At 41.2% G+C, this 14,765-nt stretch overlaps 1 protein-coding gene across 2 annotated transcripts in view; it reads right to left on the bottom strand.

Annotated features, from left to right (window-relative positions):
• Positions 1-14,765, bottom strand: part of dop1b (DOP1 leucine zipper like protein B) — a 137,525-nt gene that overhangs the window by 24,258 nt on the left and 98,502 nt on the right. For both annotated transcript variants that reach the window (XM_078560234.1, XM_078560235.1), the window contains exons 23-30: positions 13,939-14,076; positions 10,240-10,295; positions 9,333-9,437; positions 5,633-5,699; positions 5,379-5,523; positions 3,128-3,210; positions 1,974-2,083; positions 239-388 (exon numbers count right to left, since the gene is read on the bottom strand). In XM_078560234.1, the coding sequence (XP_078416360.1) occupies positions 239-388; positions 1,974-2,083; positions 3,128-3,210; positions 5,379-5,523; positions 5,633-5,699; positions 9,333-9,437; positions 10,240-10,295; positions 13,939-14,076 (854 nt within the window). The remainder of the gene's footprint in view (positions 1-238; positions 389-1,973; positions 2,084-3,127; positions 3,211-5,378; positions 5,524-5,632; positions 5,700-9,332; positions 9,438-10,239; positions 10,296-13,938; positions 14,077-14,765) is intronic.

The raw sequence follows: 14,765 nt of genomic DNA, 5'->3' as shown, positions 1-14,765 counted from the left end.
TACCATAATTTGACATCTACTTTGGAAACTGCAGCCATAAGAGTCAGATTTGCTGAAGCTTTAGTCTTGCATACAGTAATCGAAGGTTTGATGTCCACTTTCTGTGGGCATTAGGATGCATAGCAAGATATACTTTGGCAAAACTATGAAGCACCTCCAAGTGAAATTTACATACCCATTCTCAATAAACAGTATAAGAACCTGGAGTTTTACACAGGAAAAGATATTATTTTCCTACTGGTTAATACAAGAGGAGTCCATCTGGAAAAAGAGTGGATCCATGAAGAGATCAAAGGCTTCCTTCTTCCATGCTCTCTTGGTGTAGGCATAGCCACTCAGACTGCTCAGTAACTGAGCACTGGCTCGAAAACTGGGAATGTTGTACCCACTGAGAGGAAATGAAAAGAAGAGAGTTTCAGTGTTTACTAAAGAAAAAACACAACAATTAGTATATAATCTCTACACCCAAAATTAAGCACATCTTCAGTTAAACTAAAATGTACACATCTACTTCAAAAGGAAAAAAATGCACATGTTCTACATTCTTATACAAAATATTTTTTTTAAAAACTTCATCGGGGTCAAAATATTTCTGGTCAGCAAAGGATTGGCAAAAGCCCTGAATAATATAAATTTCCTTTTTTAAAAACACACTTTTAAAGCAGGACTGAACAAAAAGAAACAAATCTTTTACAGTTAAAAAAGACCGAAGTAACGACATCCTGTGGTATTATCTAATGCTAAACACAACAGGGAGACAAAGAGAAATGACAGCATCATGGCTACAACTGCTTAAATTCCTCCACATATGGGACAGCAAGATATGAGAATTTTGCCCTAATCTCCTCAGTGCATTTGACATTTTTTTTAAAAAAAACTTACTACATAGCCATCATGTAGCCCAAGTAAAACTTCCAATTTTGTACCAATAAGTACTAAAACTAAAAGTGTGTTTTTCTGCTGCCTAAGAAACGGACATTATTTACACATTTAGAATGCAATTATACAATACAACAATGTTGCTGCAGTCTTTGCCAGTTCTGCCTGGGGTTCAGTCATGGAGGAGTTTGCAGCCCCCAACCTCAGTGTTTTTGACCAGGGGTGGGGCACGTAAAACATTCGGCTGGCCAGCCCAGAGCTCTGAAGAGTCATACGGACTCTCAATATATTAACTCTTTTTCTCTCTCCACAGATGCTGCCAGGCCTGCTGAGTTTTTCCAGCACTTTTTTTTTATTTCAGATTTCTAGCATCTGCAGTATTTTGCTTTTATTAAACTATTTTCAGTGGCAATTATGAAACATTTCAACTGGTTTATGCAGACACAGCTAAAATATCTCCAGATACCTGGAGTACATGAAAAGCTATGATGGTAAATGCAATGTACAAAATGCAGCAATAACATTCCGCAAGTAGTTACTTTTTTTTGGTAGCTGAAGTAAACTAGACTTCAGTCTAACATCTCATCTGAAGGACAGCAACTCTGATGATACAGAATTTACACTGGAACATCAGCCCAGTTTATAACTACTTTTATCCTGATGCTCACTTCAGCAAGATTCTGGATTTACACCACGAAATCCAACCCCTTTATTCCCAGACCTTTTATTCCCAGACCCTTTATTCCCAGACCCTTTATTCCCAGACCCTTTATTCCCAGACCCTTTATTCCCAGCTGCAGACTCCGGTCCATAAATTGACACATTTGCTCACATGAAAAACTGGTTTCCATACGCTGAATAAAGTAAGCCTAAGATGAAATGCACAGGCACGCGTAAAACACGGACATTTATATCATTACTTTGACTTCCCACTAACTGAAAGAAGCCGAGATAAAGGTACGGGTTTATTTTGTAGTTTGAAATTCTATACAGAAAATAAATTTTGATCTATTTGGTCCGAAACGCTGGATCCGTGAACTCTCAACACCGTAGCAATTGGTTGAAGCAACTGTGTAAACATTTCATCTTGTTACCTATGGTTTCTCAGGAATGGGAACACGTAGTACAGCAGCCGTGAGATGAGAGGCACTGCTTTCTCCTTTTCATCGCTGCGGTAAACCATATCAAGAAGTGGTGCGAGCAGCTGAAAACGATTCCAAAAAAAAAAGCCAATTCAGATGAAAGCTGCCAGAAACACAAGGACAAGACTTCACTTGAAACAAAGTACCTCAGGCACAAGGTACCAAAGGAATAAAACCATTGTGTGGGTAGGAACCCGCAGTGAGATGTACAATTTGCATTAAATTGTTTTTTAAATTATATACGGATTATAGACATTTCAAACTTTCTCAAAGTTGAATTTTTTTTCCCCTCATTGTGAATCTTTGGAATTTTCTACCCCAGAGGGCTGTGGAAGCTCAGTCATTGAGTATGCTTAAAGCAGAGATTTACAGATTTCCAAATACCAATGACATAAAGGGATATGGGGATAGTGTCGGGAAAATGCCATTGAAGTGGATGATCAGCCATGATCGTATTGAATGGCGGAGCAGGCTCGATGGGCTGAATGGCCTACTCCTGCTCCTATGTTCATATAATTGGTGGCTCTCATCATCAGCAGAGCTATATTGCTTACTTCAGCATTGTTACTACAGGTCACCGAATGTATAATTCTAAATTTAATTCACACACGCAGCAGAGGCTGCATTCTCCCCAGCAATGAGAAAACATCAGCCACAACCTGTCAGGAGCACATGGAGGATTGAACTGACCGAAGATAAATAATGGAGAGAACTTATGACCCAAACCCACTTTTCTATACCGCTCGACAAATATGAGTGGCACGAGCAGGATCCTGGGAGCAGACTACCCATCTATTCTACTGGCTACACAAGGTGAAAAAAACAAAATGCACTTTGAGAGAGAATAAATACCTTCTCATTAAATTGAAAACTATCCTGAGGGAGGATGAAGAACATGTTTACCTGCAGCACTGAGGGCAACAATGCAGCAGACTCCTAAAATGAGTTAACTTCATTAAAAAAAAATCACAAGGTTGTAGAGTGGAACACAGAATTAAAGTGGCATTTAAGATTGGCTGAAAAATAATAGGGGTAAAAGTTTAATTATATCAATGAGAATTATCTATGAATTAATTGAAGTTACATGCTTGCACACACAGACTTACCTCAGCCAGCAAAGTCAGGGCCTGCACACTGTATAAAGAAGCGACTGCTGTTGATACCACAGCCGAGGGCGGGGAGAACGAGCCTTGAAATACAAACCAGAACAATGTCTTACTTCACTTTTAACAGTGACACTTTAATACACTTCACCCAAACATTGCAAGACCTCAATTACATGTCGCACCTGTGAACAAGGTACGCCAAAAACTTAATAATTTACACAACGAATGGTCACGCACACATCTGAACTGATGAATATTAAAATCCTGTCCACACACTGGTGAACAGAATCTAAGCTATTTATTTTCCTTTATTCTTTCATGGGACGTGGGTGACACTGGCAAGACCAGCATTTGTTGCCCATCCCTAATTGCCCTTGAACTGAATGGCAGCTAGGCCATTTCAGAGGGCAGTTAAGAGTCAACAACATTACTGTGGGTCTGGAGTCACATGTCGGTCAGACCAGGTAAGGATGCCAGATTCCTAAAGGACAGTCATGAACCAGGTGGGTTTTAACAACAATCAATGATTGTTGTCATGGTCACCATCACTGAGACTAGGTTTATATTTTAGATTTACTAATTGAATTTAAATTCCACCAACTGCCGCGGAAGCCATGTCCTCACAACATTAGTCTGGGCCTCTAGATTACTAGTCCAGTGACATTACCATTACTGCATCGACACACAGTAGCAGCAGTGTGTACCATCTACAAAATGCACTGCAGAAATTCACCAAGGCTCTTTAGACAGCTCCTTCCAAATCCACGGCCAATGCCATCTAGAAGGACAAGGGCAGCAGACAGATGGGAACACCACCCACCTGGAAGTTCCCCTCCAAGCCACACACCATTCTGATTTGGAAATATATCGCCGTCCCTTCACTGTCGCTGGGTCAAAATCCTGGAACTCCCTAACAGCACTGTGGGTGTACCTATACCACTTGGACTGCAGCGGTTCAAGATGGCAGCTCACCACCACCTTCTCAAGGGCAAATAGGTATGGGCGATTAATGGTGGCCCAGCCAGTGAAGCCCACATCCCGTGAACAAATAAAAAAATGATGCCACCAATAGATACATTCGACAGACATGTCATCTGGCATAGCATGACATCCCACAATACATCATATTATATTTCTATAGTTACTGTATGCATGATTTGCTGATTCAGTACCACAATTTTGCATTAAAAAAAATCGCAAAAAAGCAAAAATGCTGATTTCTGAATGGATCTAAGCAATAGCAAATCAGATCTATTTTGTAGCTTCAATGCTTTTTATTCTCCAAGTAAAGTGTTTATTTTTCACATTGTGAATGGATCCACTGTCACAGCATATATGTGAGACAACTTAGAAAAATAAGGGCAACCAGCAAATGCCCAACACATGACAAGAAAAGAGCAAAACATGTTAAACACAGACTGTAAATGAAGGGACATTACACATCAGTTAAAACATGCTCGTCGCAAAATACTGCTGCCAAACACTTTGTTGTTCATTACCAGGAAATTAAACTGTTTACGTAGCTATGTGAATGAAATATTTTTACAAAATATACAAGGGTAGACCAATAAGAAGTAAATGATAGTCTAGTTTAATGTTAATCACCAAAAACAATCTGCCTGTTTCTTCAGATGTTACACTTACGTCTCCGCACTGAGATTTTGTCAACTTGCCAACTCTCTCCCTTTTGCAGGCTGATGACATTGTGATAGGCCAATGAAATTCCACAGAATTGGCCTGTGTGCCAGGTGCTACTGCACTTTTTGCTTACAGTAGTAAAATTATCTTGAATGTATGGGTGCCATACAATGGTACATTTAGATGAGAAAAGCTGAGAGGAGGCTTCAGTAGAACATAGGTGACCCAGCCAGCGAAGCTCACATCCCATGAATGAATTTTTAAAAATAATAAACACTGATTGGACCTGTTGGGCCGCATAGTCTATGTAACCTATGTAATATGAACCCAATATCCTGGTTCATGTTTGTTCCAATTATATCAGAGGGTGTCTCAACAGATGGCCTTTGTATGGAGGAGTCATGCGACAAGAAAATGGTGTTTCTGGGTGGTGATCAAAGCAGGATATTGGCTTCCTATTACACAGAATATATGGGATAGAAACAGACCATTCAGCCCAAGTAGTCCAGCAGTTGCTGCTTTTTAAAAAAATCTAGCCATCATAAATTATGCATAACTAAGCAACTAACATTATAGAAGTGAGCCTCCAAGTGTAGAGATTCGAGATATTTACCATGTTCAACAATGTCAGAATTGGTCTCCTCCAAATAAACCTGAGGCCCAGCTTTTACTTCCAAATTTCTGCTCAGCCAGCTGGTCTGTTCGAGCGAGGAACCAACAACATTCCCTACAGCTTCAATTATTTTTTGGGCCACCTCCTTGTAAAAGAAAGCACAAAACAGTTCCAATGTAAAATATATGAAGGCGCTAGAAATTAATATAATAACTTTAATATACTAAATTTAGTTAAAAAATATTCTTTCTTACCTGCAGATCTCTCTGATCCTTTTTGTTTTCCAAATTAGGGTTTCGAGACATGAAGTCATTTAATATTCTACAAATTAATTTTAAAAATTAAAAGTCAACAACATTGCAATAAAACGACCTGGATAATATCACACCAGGACAGAGTGGTATCTGCACAACTCTGATGCTCCTCATGTACTGTAACCAAATCTTAAGCAAAGCTGCGACATAAGCTGTCTATGTGTGCACTCCACAAATCTTCTACAAACTGGGCCTCAGAACAATTAGTGGCATCATAGGCTAATAATGGACCACTTTAGTAGCTGGAAGCCAGTGTCCAGTGGCGTACCACAGGGATCTGTGCTCAGTCCCTTATTATTCGTCATTTAAAAAATGACATAGTCATCTATGTGGGGGGTAGGATTAATGAGCTTGCAGATGACACAAAGATTGGCTGGGTGGTTAACAGTGAGGTTGTGTGTCTTGGGCTACAGGAAGATATAGACGGGATGGTCAAATAAGTGGCAGATGGAATTTAACCCTGAAAAGTGTGAGGTAATACACTTTGAATACTTACTTGTCAAATTACTCCTTCCAATGAAAGGCATGACACTAGGAAGTTCTGAGGAACAAAGGGGCCTTGGCGTGTGTGTCCATAGATCTCTGAAGGCAGAGGGGCATGTTAGTGGGGTGGTGAAAAAGGCATATGGGACGCTTGCCATTATCAATCAAGGCATAGATTACAGAAGTAGGGAGGTCATGTTGGAGTTGTATAGAACCTTGATGAGGCCACAGCTGGAGTACTGTGTGCAGTTCTGGTCGCCACATTATAGGAAGGATGTGATTGCACTGGAGGGGATACAGAGGAGATTCACCAGGATGTTACCTGGGATGAAACATTTAAGTTATGAAGAGAGGTTGGATAGACTTGGGTTGTTTTCGTTGGAGCAGAGAAGACTGAGGGGCGACCTGATCGAGGTGTACAAGATTATGAGGGGCATGGGCAGGGTGGATAGGGAGCAGCTGTTCCCCTTAGTTGAAGGGTCAGTCACGAGGGGACATAAGTTCAAGGTGAGGGGCAGGAGGTTTAGGGGGGGATGTGAGGAAAACCTTTGTTACCCAGAGAGTGGTGATGGTCTGGAATGCGCTGCCTAGGAGGGTGGTGGAGGCGGGTTGCCTCACATCCTTTAAAAAGTACCTGGCATGTCATAACATTCAAGGCTATGGGCCAAGTGCTGGTAAATGGGATTAAGTGGGCAGGTCAGGTGTTCCTCACGTGTTGGTGCAGACTCGATGGGCCGAAGGGCCTCTTCTGCACTCTGTGCTTCCGTGATATGAAACTGGAATAATATAGAGTATTAAGAATACTCTTGTAAAATCATAGAAAGAGTGGAAGCACAAAGTGAAGATGATTAGGACCGAACACAACAGGGACTGAGTGTGACGGGGAAGAAGTACTAACTTGGGAATTGGATGCAGAGGGGCAAGGAGTTGTTTCTTTGTATACCTTTCTTCCAGCCTCCACTAGCCTCCATCATTTTCAAGTTAGCAGGTTGTGACAAATGGAGTGCTGCAAGGATCAGTGCTAGGGCTTCAGCTATTTACAATCTATATTAATGACTTAGGCAAAGAGACAGAGAGTAATGTATCTAAAACATTTACAAGTTTCACACCTTTTAAAAAATATTCTGCTTTTATATTCTTACTACTAAGGTAAATAACTTCACACTTCCCCACATTAAAATCCATCTGCCACCTTGTTGCCCACCTACTTAACCTGTCCATATCTCTTTGCAGCCCCTCTAAGTTCTCCTCAAAACTTGCATTCCCACCTAGCTTGGTATCATCAACAAACTGGATTTCCAGCATCCGCAGTTCTTTGCTTTTATCTATAGTAATGTATCTAAGTTTGCTGATGATACCAAGCTAGGTGGGAATGCAAGTTTTGAGGAGAACTTAGAGAGGCTGCAAAGAGATATGGACAGGTTAAGTAGGTGGGCAACAAGGTGGCAGATGGATTTTAATGTGGGGAAGTGTGAAGTTATTCACCTTAGTAGTAAGAATATTAAAGCAGAATATTTTTAAAAAGGTGTGAAACTTGTAAATGTTGATGTTCAGAGAGACTTGAGCATACTCATACAGGGAAGATAAAAAGTTAGCATGCAGGTACAGCAGGCAATTAGAAAGGCAGATGGCATGTTGGCCTTTATTGCAAGGGAATTGGAGTACAAGAATAAATAAGTCTTGCTAAAGTCATACAGGGCTTCAGTGAGACCACACCTGGAATACTTTGTGTATTTTTTGTCTCCATATTTAAGGAAGGATATACATGCACATGGAAGCAGTACAGCAAAGGTTCACTAGATTGGTCCCTGGGATAAGGTGTCCTATGTTGAAAGGCTGAGTAAATTGGGTCTATATTCTCTACAGTTTATAACAATGAGAGGTGATTTCATTGAAGCATTCATGGTTATTAAGGGGCTTGACAGGGTAGTTGTAAGTTATTTCCCTTGGCTGGGGAATCTAGAACAAGGTGGCACAGTTTCAGAATAAGGGGCCAATCTTTTAGGGCTGAGATGAGGAGAAATTTCTTCACTCAAAGGCTTATGAATCTTTGCAATTCTCTACCCGAGAGGGATGCGGATGTGGCATCATTGAATATATTTAAGGCTGAGATAGACAGAATTTTGTTCTCACAGTGAATCAAGGGATGTGAGGAATGGGCAGGAAAATGGAGTTGAAGCCCAAGATCAGCCATGATCTTACTGAATGGTGGAGCAAGCTCAATTGGCCATATGGTCTTCTCCTGCTTATATTCGTATGCTTAAATGGGTTCAAGAGCAATTGGGTGCGTTTCTGGAAAGTTATGATGAAAAATCACATAGGGAGAATTTTTAGCTTGTGGGGCGGGGAGGCGAATGCCCGACTCAATCGAGCGTAAAACAACATGCGATGATGTCGGGCAAGCGTCCCGATGTCATCGCACACTTGCACGATATTTCGATTGGCGCCTGCTGACAATTAAAAGGCCTATTAACACCATTAAAAAGGTAATTGAAAGAAAATTTTCGCTGCCTGTCCAACCTTATGGTTGGCGGGCAGGCGAAAAGGCCAAGCGGCCTTTGCATTCTTTAGGAAACCTCATCCACGGGCGGGATGAAGTTTCCATCAGCGATTAAAAATAAAGTAAAAATTTTTAAATTTCATTTATAACAGGTCCCTGCTCATGTGACAGAATCGCATGAGGGAACATGTTTTATGACATTTTAGAAATCTTCATTTTTTTAATTCTGAAAAATATTCATCTCCGAGGCAGCTCCAAGGTGCCTCAGGGAGCTTTTCCAGTGCGCACTCGAGCGCATGGCGAAGTTCCCCGCTCGCCCTCCTCTCTCCTTCCCCCCCACCCCCCCCCCCCCCTCCAACCCACCCACACACAGGCAGTGCTGAGCGCTGCCGCTCATGTTTCACGCCAGGCGGGCCTTAATTGGCCAGCCAGCGTGAAATCGCGGTACGGCCCAAATCACGGGCGGCGGTCAGCTTCCCGACCTCTCCCACCGAGGGGAAAATCCACCCCCTAGGCTATCAAAAAAGAACAGGCTAAATATTCCTGATGAACTAGTTCGGTGTTCCAAAAATTAAAATAATTCAGGATGCATTTTAAAACATATATTTGCAAAAATTGATGCTGGCAATTCAAAAAGAAAATAGAAAAGTTACTTACCCAAGTAAAAGGAAATGCCCGGGTGGAGCTAAATTCAATTGAACTGATTCCTTCAATAGGATGAGCAAGGATGGCAGAACATCCTGCAAACTGGCTATGGAAAGCCTGTAATAAAAGAACATAAATGATAATTGAGGTCAGTTGTCCTTGTTAAAAGTGAAATTCAGTGAAATGGGGGTGAGGGTTAAACTAGCTTTGGATCCTCATTCTAGTGAGTTCCTGATTGGAACCAGTTACTTTTGATGTGGAGGAGTGGAGTTTCTCCGAGTGAAAGGGAAGCAGAAAAATAGCATAGTGTTTCTCTTCCACCAGCGATTTATCTCCTTATAGTCACCCAAAGAGTATCGAAATCGGTGGCCCACCTTCATGACATCAGGATGTTTAAGGGAACATGAAACCGGAAGGATAGTGTCAGTTTTCATAGGAGCAATAAAAAATTACACTTGTACATTGCCAATTGATGCAAAGAGATAAATGTTGCCTGGCTCAAGCAAAATTCTACTTCGTAGTGTTTTGAAACTATCTTGAATGATGGTTCATCCAATTCACAAAATAATTGAATTTTTGAAAGACAGTGTAAATGCAATCAGCGGTTTTAGTTAGCTTATCAAATATAAAGAATAGCCAAGAATGGCAAGAAGCTATAATCTAATGGATGAGTTTAGATGAAATTGGAACATTTAATCAACAGACTTGCAAACTCCCACCCATATTCTAATAATCTGAGCATTAAGTGGACAAGATACTGGAAATAGCTTCTTATCCGCAAAAATTCATACATTTGTAGCAATAATACAAATTTTCAAGTTTGCTTCACTTCATTCTTTTAACAGTTTTGCCACATCTCAATAATGGTCAGTGCAAATATCAGAAAATGTGTTTTAAGCTCTTTGAACAACAGAATTACCTCTGAAGCAACGCAAAACTGAACTGCAGCATTGGGATATCAACCAAAGTCGGTTTCTGGGGGGAAAAAAAAAGCACAATAAAGTTATCCAATAATACAAGAAGCTATCCAATGTTTTAAACCTAACTTTCAGTGGATTGAAACAAATTAGCATTTTACACCATCAGACTGCATTTCTTCAAAATTGTAAACAATTACGGACTCCCCGATAATTGAATGTATAGGCCAGGATTTTCCAACCCCATTGCGGGTGAGACCCGCCACGGGTGAGGCGCGCCCCCCCCCACCCCCACCCCCCAAGCCAGAAGTCCATTGACTTGCGGCGGGACTGGATGATCACGGCAGCAGGCGGGTGGGGAAAATCCCGCCGATAGGTTCACTATGTAATTGCGGTACATAACGATGCAGATAGATTTCAGATTTATTTGGTGTGGATCGAGGTTGCTCCTCTCAGACAGAAAAATGGTGGGAACACGACAACTGGTTTCAGCATTCTTGCTTTAGGGGGAAGGAACAAAAAGAATTGGCAGGATTCTTGCTGCTGATCACACTGGTCATGAATGCTGAACTTCACAAGACAGTTATGTTTTAAAATGTCCCCTTTAACTGAAGGCAAAGCAGTGAAGTCTGGATAAATACCTCAGGTTCAGAAACACGCCCATGGGATCTCGTTGCCATGGGCAAAGAAACTCAAATAAAAACTCAGAGGCGGAGTGGTAGTTTTAACACCTTTCACAGTATCTCACAAAAAAAAGGACAGCTGATGTTTCAGAGGCAGAAACATAGAAGCTACTGCTAAGGACAAGCAGGGGGAACTGTTTTTTTTGTCAGCGACCAAGCAGGATAGTTCGGTTTCTGTTCAAAAGAAAGGGTACAGGACAGCGCTCTTGGAGATTTAAGGAACGGGGAGTCACCAAGTTGTGCCTTGCTGGTGATAACTGTATCTGGGAAAATTCAGGAGGAGTGGAACTATTGTCGAAGGACACCGAAAGTTCCAATTTGGCATGGCAGGGGGAAGTGAACCTCCGCTGATGAGCTGGGAATGACAGCGGGAATGTTTCTTTAATGCTACATATCTGCCAGAAGCGTGGCGCACAGTAAAAAGGGTTTTGCAAGGAATATTTTGGTTATGTTAGTTAATGCCAACGTACCTATTTTTAGTTTGACATATTAGCTGTCTGTTAATTAATGTTTGATCTATGTTGATTTTAGTTTGTTTGTTGCAGTAAGATTCTTAAAATGTGAAGTTTTGTCCTTCTGTCCTTTCCATCAGTCATTGGGAAATTCAATCATTCGGATAGCCGTTGCAGACACGATGGGCCTTCGACACTGCAACAAATCTGTGAATCATCTCTTATTGGTCTACATGGGCATCGTAACACAGTCCACTGCCACCTACTATTGGTATATACATCATGCAACCAGAGGTCAGTGATGGAAAAGCCTGATGACAGATGCTAGTCTCACAAGCACTTGGGCAAATAATCAGGAAGCTACCAGGTGTGCTTTTGTACCCCAACAAGTGTCAATGTCTTGGAGGCTGGGAGAAATGGAGAAAATTTGGGTGGCAGGAGGGGTTGCGGCAGCGTTAGAAAGCACACGCAGTTTGGTTGCAACTTCTCACCCTGACCCAGACCCCCGGAGTGGTTTTTTCTTCAATGGAAATTACTTTGTTTTCTGTGTTTCACCTCATCTCCTGCGCCACAAATTTCTCCAGCTGACAGGATTGCTGAAGACCTGCTCTGAGACCCCTAACAATATTACATTAAAACCAATTGTTAGCAGACATTTGAACATATATCTTTGGGTGGTTTGTCCTCCAATTTCCTATCTCCCTTTTGTGGTGTGGTGTCTGGCTTCTCATTAACGCCTACATACAAGACACAGCTAAGGAGGAGAACATTGGCGGAATTAGAGACACACTTAACACCATGCTTAATCGCCAATATCCTCTTGTTTATATATTGTAAAGAACATATCTTTTGTTTTCTGTTGGACTGTAGATTAAAATTACAATAGCTGCAGTTGGAAAGACATGTTTACTGGAACAGTGTGAGGCATTGCTGTCCTGGAACAGAGCGTGCCTTGAAAGACAGAATGGTGCTGAGGAAGTGTTTGGTCTCATGGGGAACTGCCTGGCAACAAGGTTTTAATTGGCTCCTGACCAGGTGACCAGGGTTGTGCGAGAGCAGTGCAGCAGCAGAATAGCTCCTAGCCTGAAAGGAACAAGGCCTAAAACCTCTCTCTGCTACGTGTGTAAGATTCCAGTAATTCTACAATAACAGCTAGCTGGCTTTTTCCTCTCAACAACCTCTACAATCTGCGCTCTCTCTGAAAACCTCTGTCAAGGGGCAAAGGGGAAAATCACCATTAGAGACATTGAAAGGCTAGTACTCAACCAGTGAAATTAAGATTGAAAGTGCTGGAAGACCACCTCGTGTCATCAACAAAGAACTGAAAGGAATTTGGAAGACACTGATCAAAATAAACTCTTCAAATCCTTTACTCCAAAATTGGTGCTATTGAATTGTTATATCCCACCCTTAAAATCCATGTTTTTGTGTGTGTCTTTTGTGTCTTATATGTCTGTCTATAGGGATTTAAGAAGGGGCAGAGTTTAGGTTTAGAAATTAGCAGTTCATATTTCTTTCTTTTGCCACTGGTTAAAGACAATTTGTTCAATAAACAGTTATTTATTTATTTATGAAGTTTATAAACCTGGTGCTCATATTCTGTTAACCTAAGTTAAACAATTAGGTGGGTTGATCAAACTTTTTTACATTTGTTGTCACTCAGGGAGCAGTGGGGCTTGATATTACAGTGCACTATCCCCAGTGAATCATTCACGGGATGTGGACTTCGCTGGCTAGGCCAGCATTTATTGCCCATCCCTAGTTGCCTTTAAGAAAGTGGTGGTGCAGGTACACCCACAGTGCTGTTAGGGAGGGAGTTCCAGGACTTTGAACCAGCGACAGTGAAGGAACGGCGATATATTTCCAAATCAGGATGGTGAGTGACTTGGAGAGGAACTTCCAGGTGGTGGTGTTCCCATATATCTGGTGCCCTTGTCCTTCTTGGTGCTAGTGGTCGTGGGTTTGGAAGGGGCTGTCTAAGGACCCTTGGTGAATTCCTGTAATGCATCTTGTAGATACACACTGCTGCTACCTGTGCGTCAGTGGTGGAGGGGAGCGAATGTTTGTGGATGTGGTGCCAATCAAACGGGCTGCTTTGTCCTGGATGGGGTCAAGCTGTGTCCTGGATGGACATACTCTCATAAGCCATATTAAGAAAGATTAGCAGAAATCTCTCCAAATAACAATGGCATCATTTTTTGATTTTCAAAAGGGCACTTGGTATAAAATAAGCTCTTTTGAAAATGAAGAGGCAATTATTTTTATCCTATTTAAATCTCCTTCACTTCTCCACCAGTGTCTGTCAGTAGTGTTACCCAACCATGGTTGAGACACAAATAGCTCCCATTCCCAACCCAACCCCAAAGCTTGGCACTAGACCCAAATCACTGGACTATGACTCTAATGCCCTATTGCCTGGTGCTATTGAAGTCAGACAACAACTGTTTTATTTTTCTTTAACAATATTTAAGTACACTCCACTGATGACCATCCCCACTTGAATCAGACTCGCCTCCAACAAAGTGAACCTGTGTACGTTAAAGAAAAAAAGTGCACAATGTTTTACCTCTTCTTTGGTTTGAGGTGGTTTCTTGACAACTTCCTTTATCAGTTGTAAAATACTGTCAGTGTTGAGTGTGTCCAATGCTTGGACCAACCCTACTAGCGTTAGCTGAGCTTCACTGGCTACAGGCAGAATCCGCGTCTACAAAGATAAAGACAACCTTCAAATTATAATCTAAGGACTAGTCAAGAATTACTTTTCAAAACGACTAGTATCCTTTTTAAAACAAGGTTACACCTTTGAAACAGCATGTTTTAGTTGTAAACTTCACCATATGCAACGGATTCATTTGCTATGAAAATTGTTGATACAATTACAATGGATCGAATGAAACAAATGTTAACCCTGACTGTCCTGGACAAAATTATTTTCTTGTCACTTGTCAAGCTGCAGGAGCTGCTGGTAAATCTACAAAATTTGGATGCATTAAACTTGGGTGTTTCTATGATGTGTGAATGTAAAGCTCCAGAAATTGGAGTTTGATTGAGTTTAAAAATGGTTCTTATAAACCCCATTTTCAACCAATAAAAATACTCTAATAAAAAACTGCTACCATCAAAAAGGAAGGGGAAAAAAAGTTTACAAGATTTACTTTAATTAAAAAAGAACTTGCATTTATTTCAAGGCCTCAAGCTGCCCCAAGGCACTTTACAACCAAGTGTAGTTCATGTCATAATGCAGGGAATGGAGCAGCCAATTTGTGAATAGCAAGCTCTCACAAACAGCATTGATAATGGCCAAATATTTTATATTTAATGATGTTAGTTGTGGCATAATGTTGGCTAGGACAACCAGAGATAGGAAACAGATAGAGCATATTGGTTAAAAAT

The sequence above is a fragment of the Cetorhinus maximus genome, chromosome 16 (assembly GCF_964194155.1).
Source record: "Cetorhinus maximus chromosome 16, sCetMax3.hap1.1, whole genome shotgun sequence".
NCBI lineage: Eukaryota > Metazoa > Chordata > Chondrichthyes > Lamniformes > Cetorhinidae > Cetorhinus > Cetorhinus maximus.
This window is presented reverse-complemented; position numbering and strand designations above follow the sequence as displayed.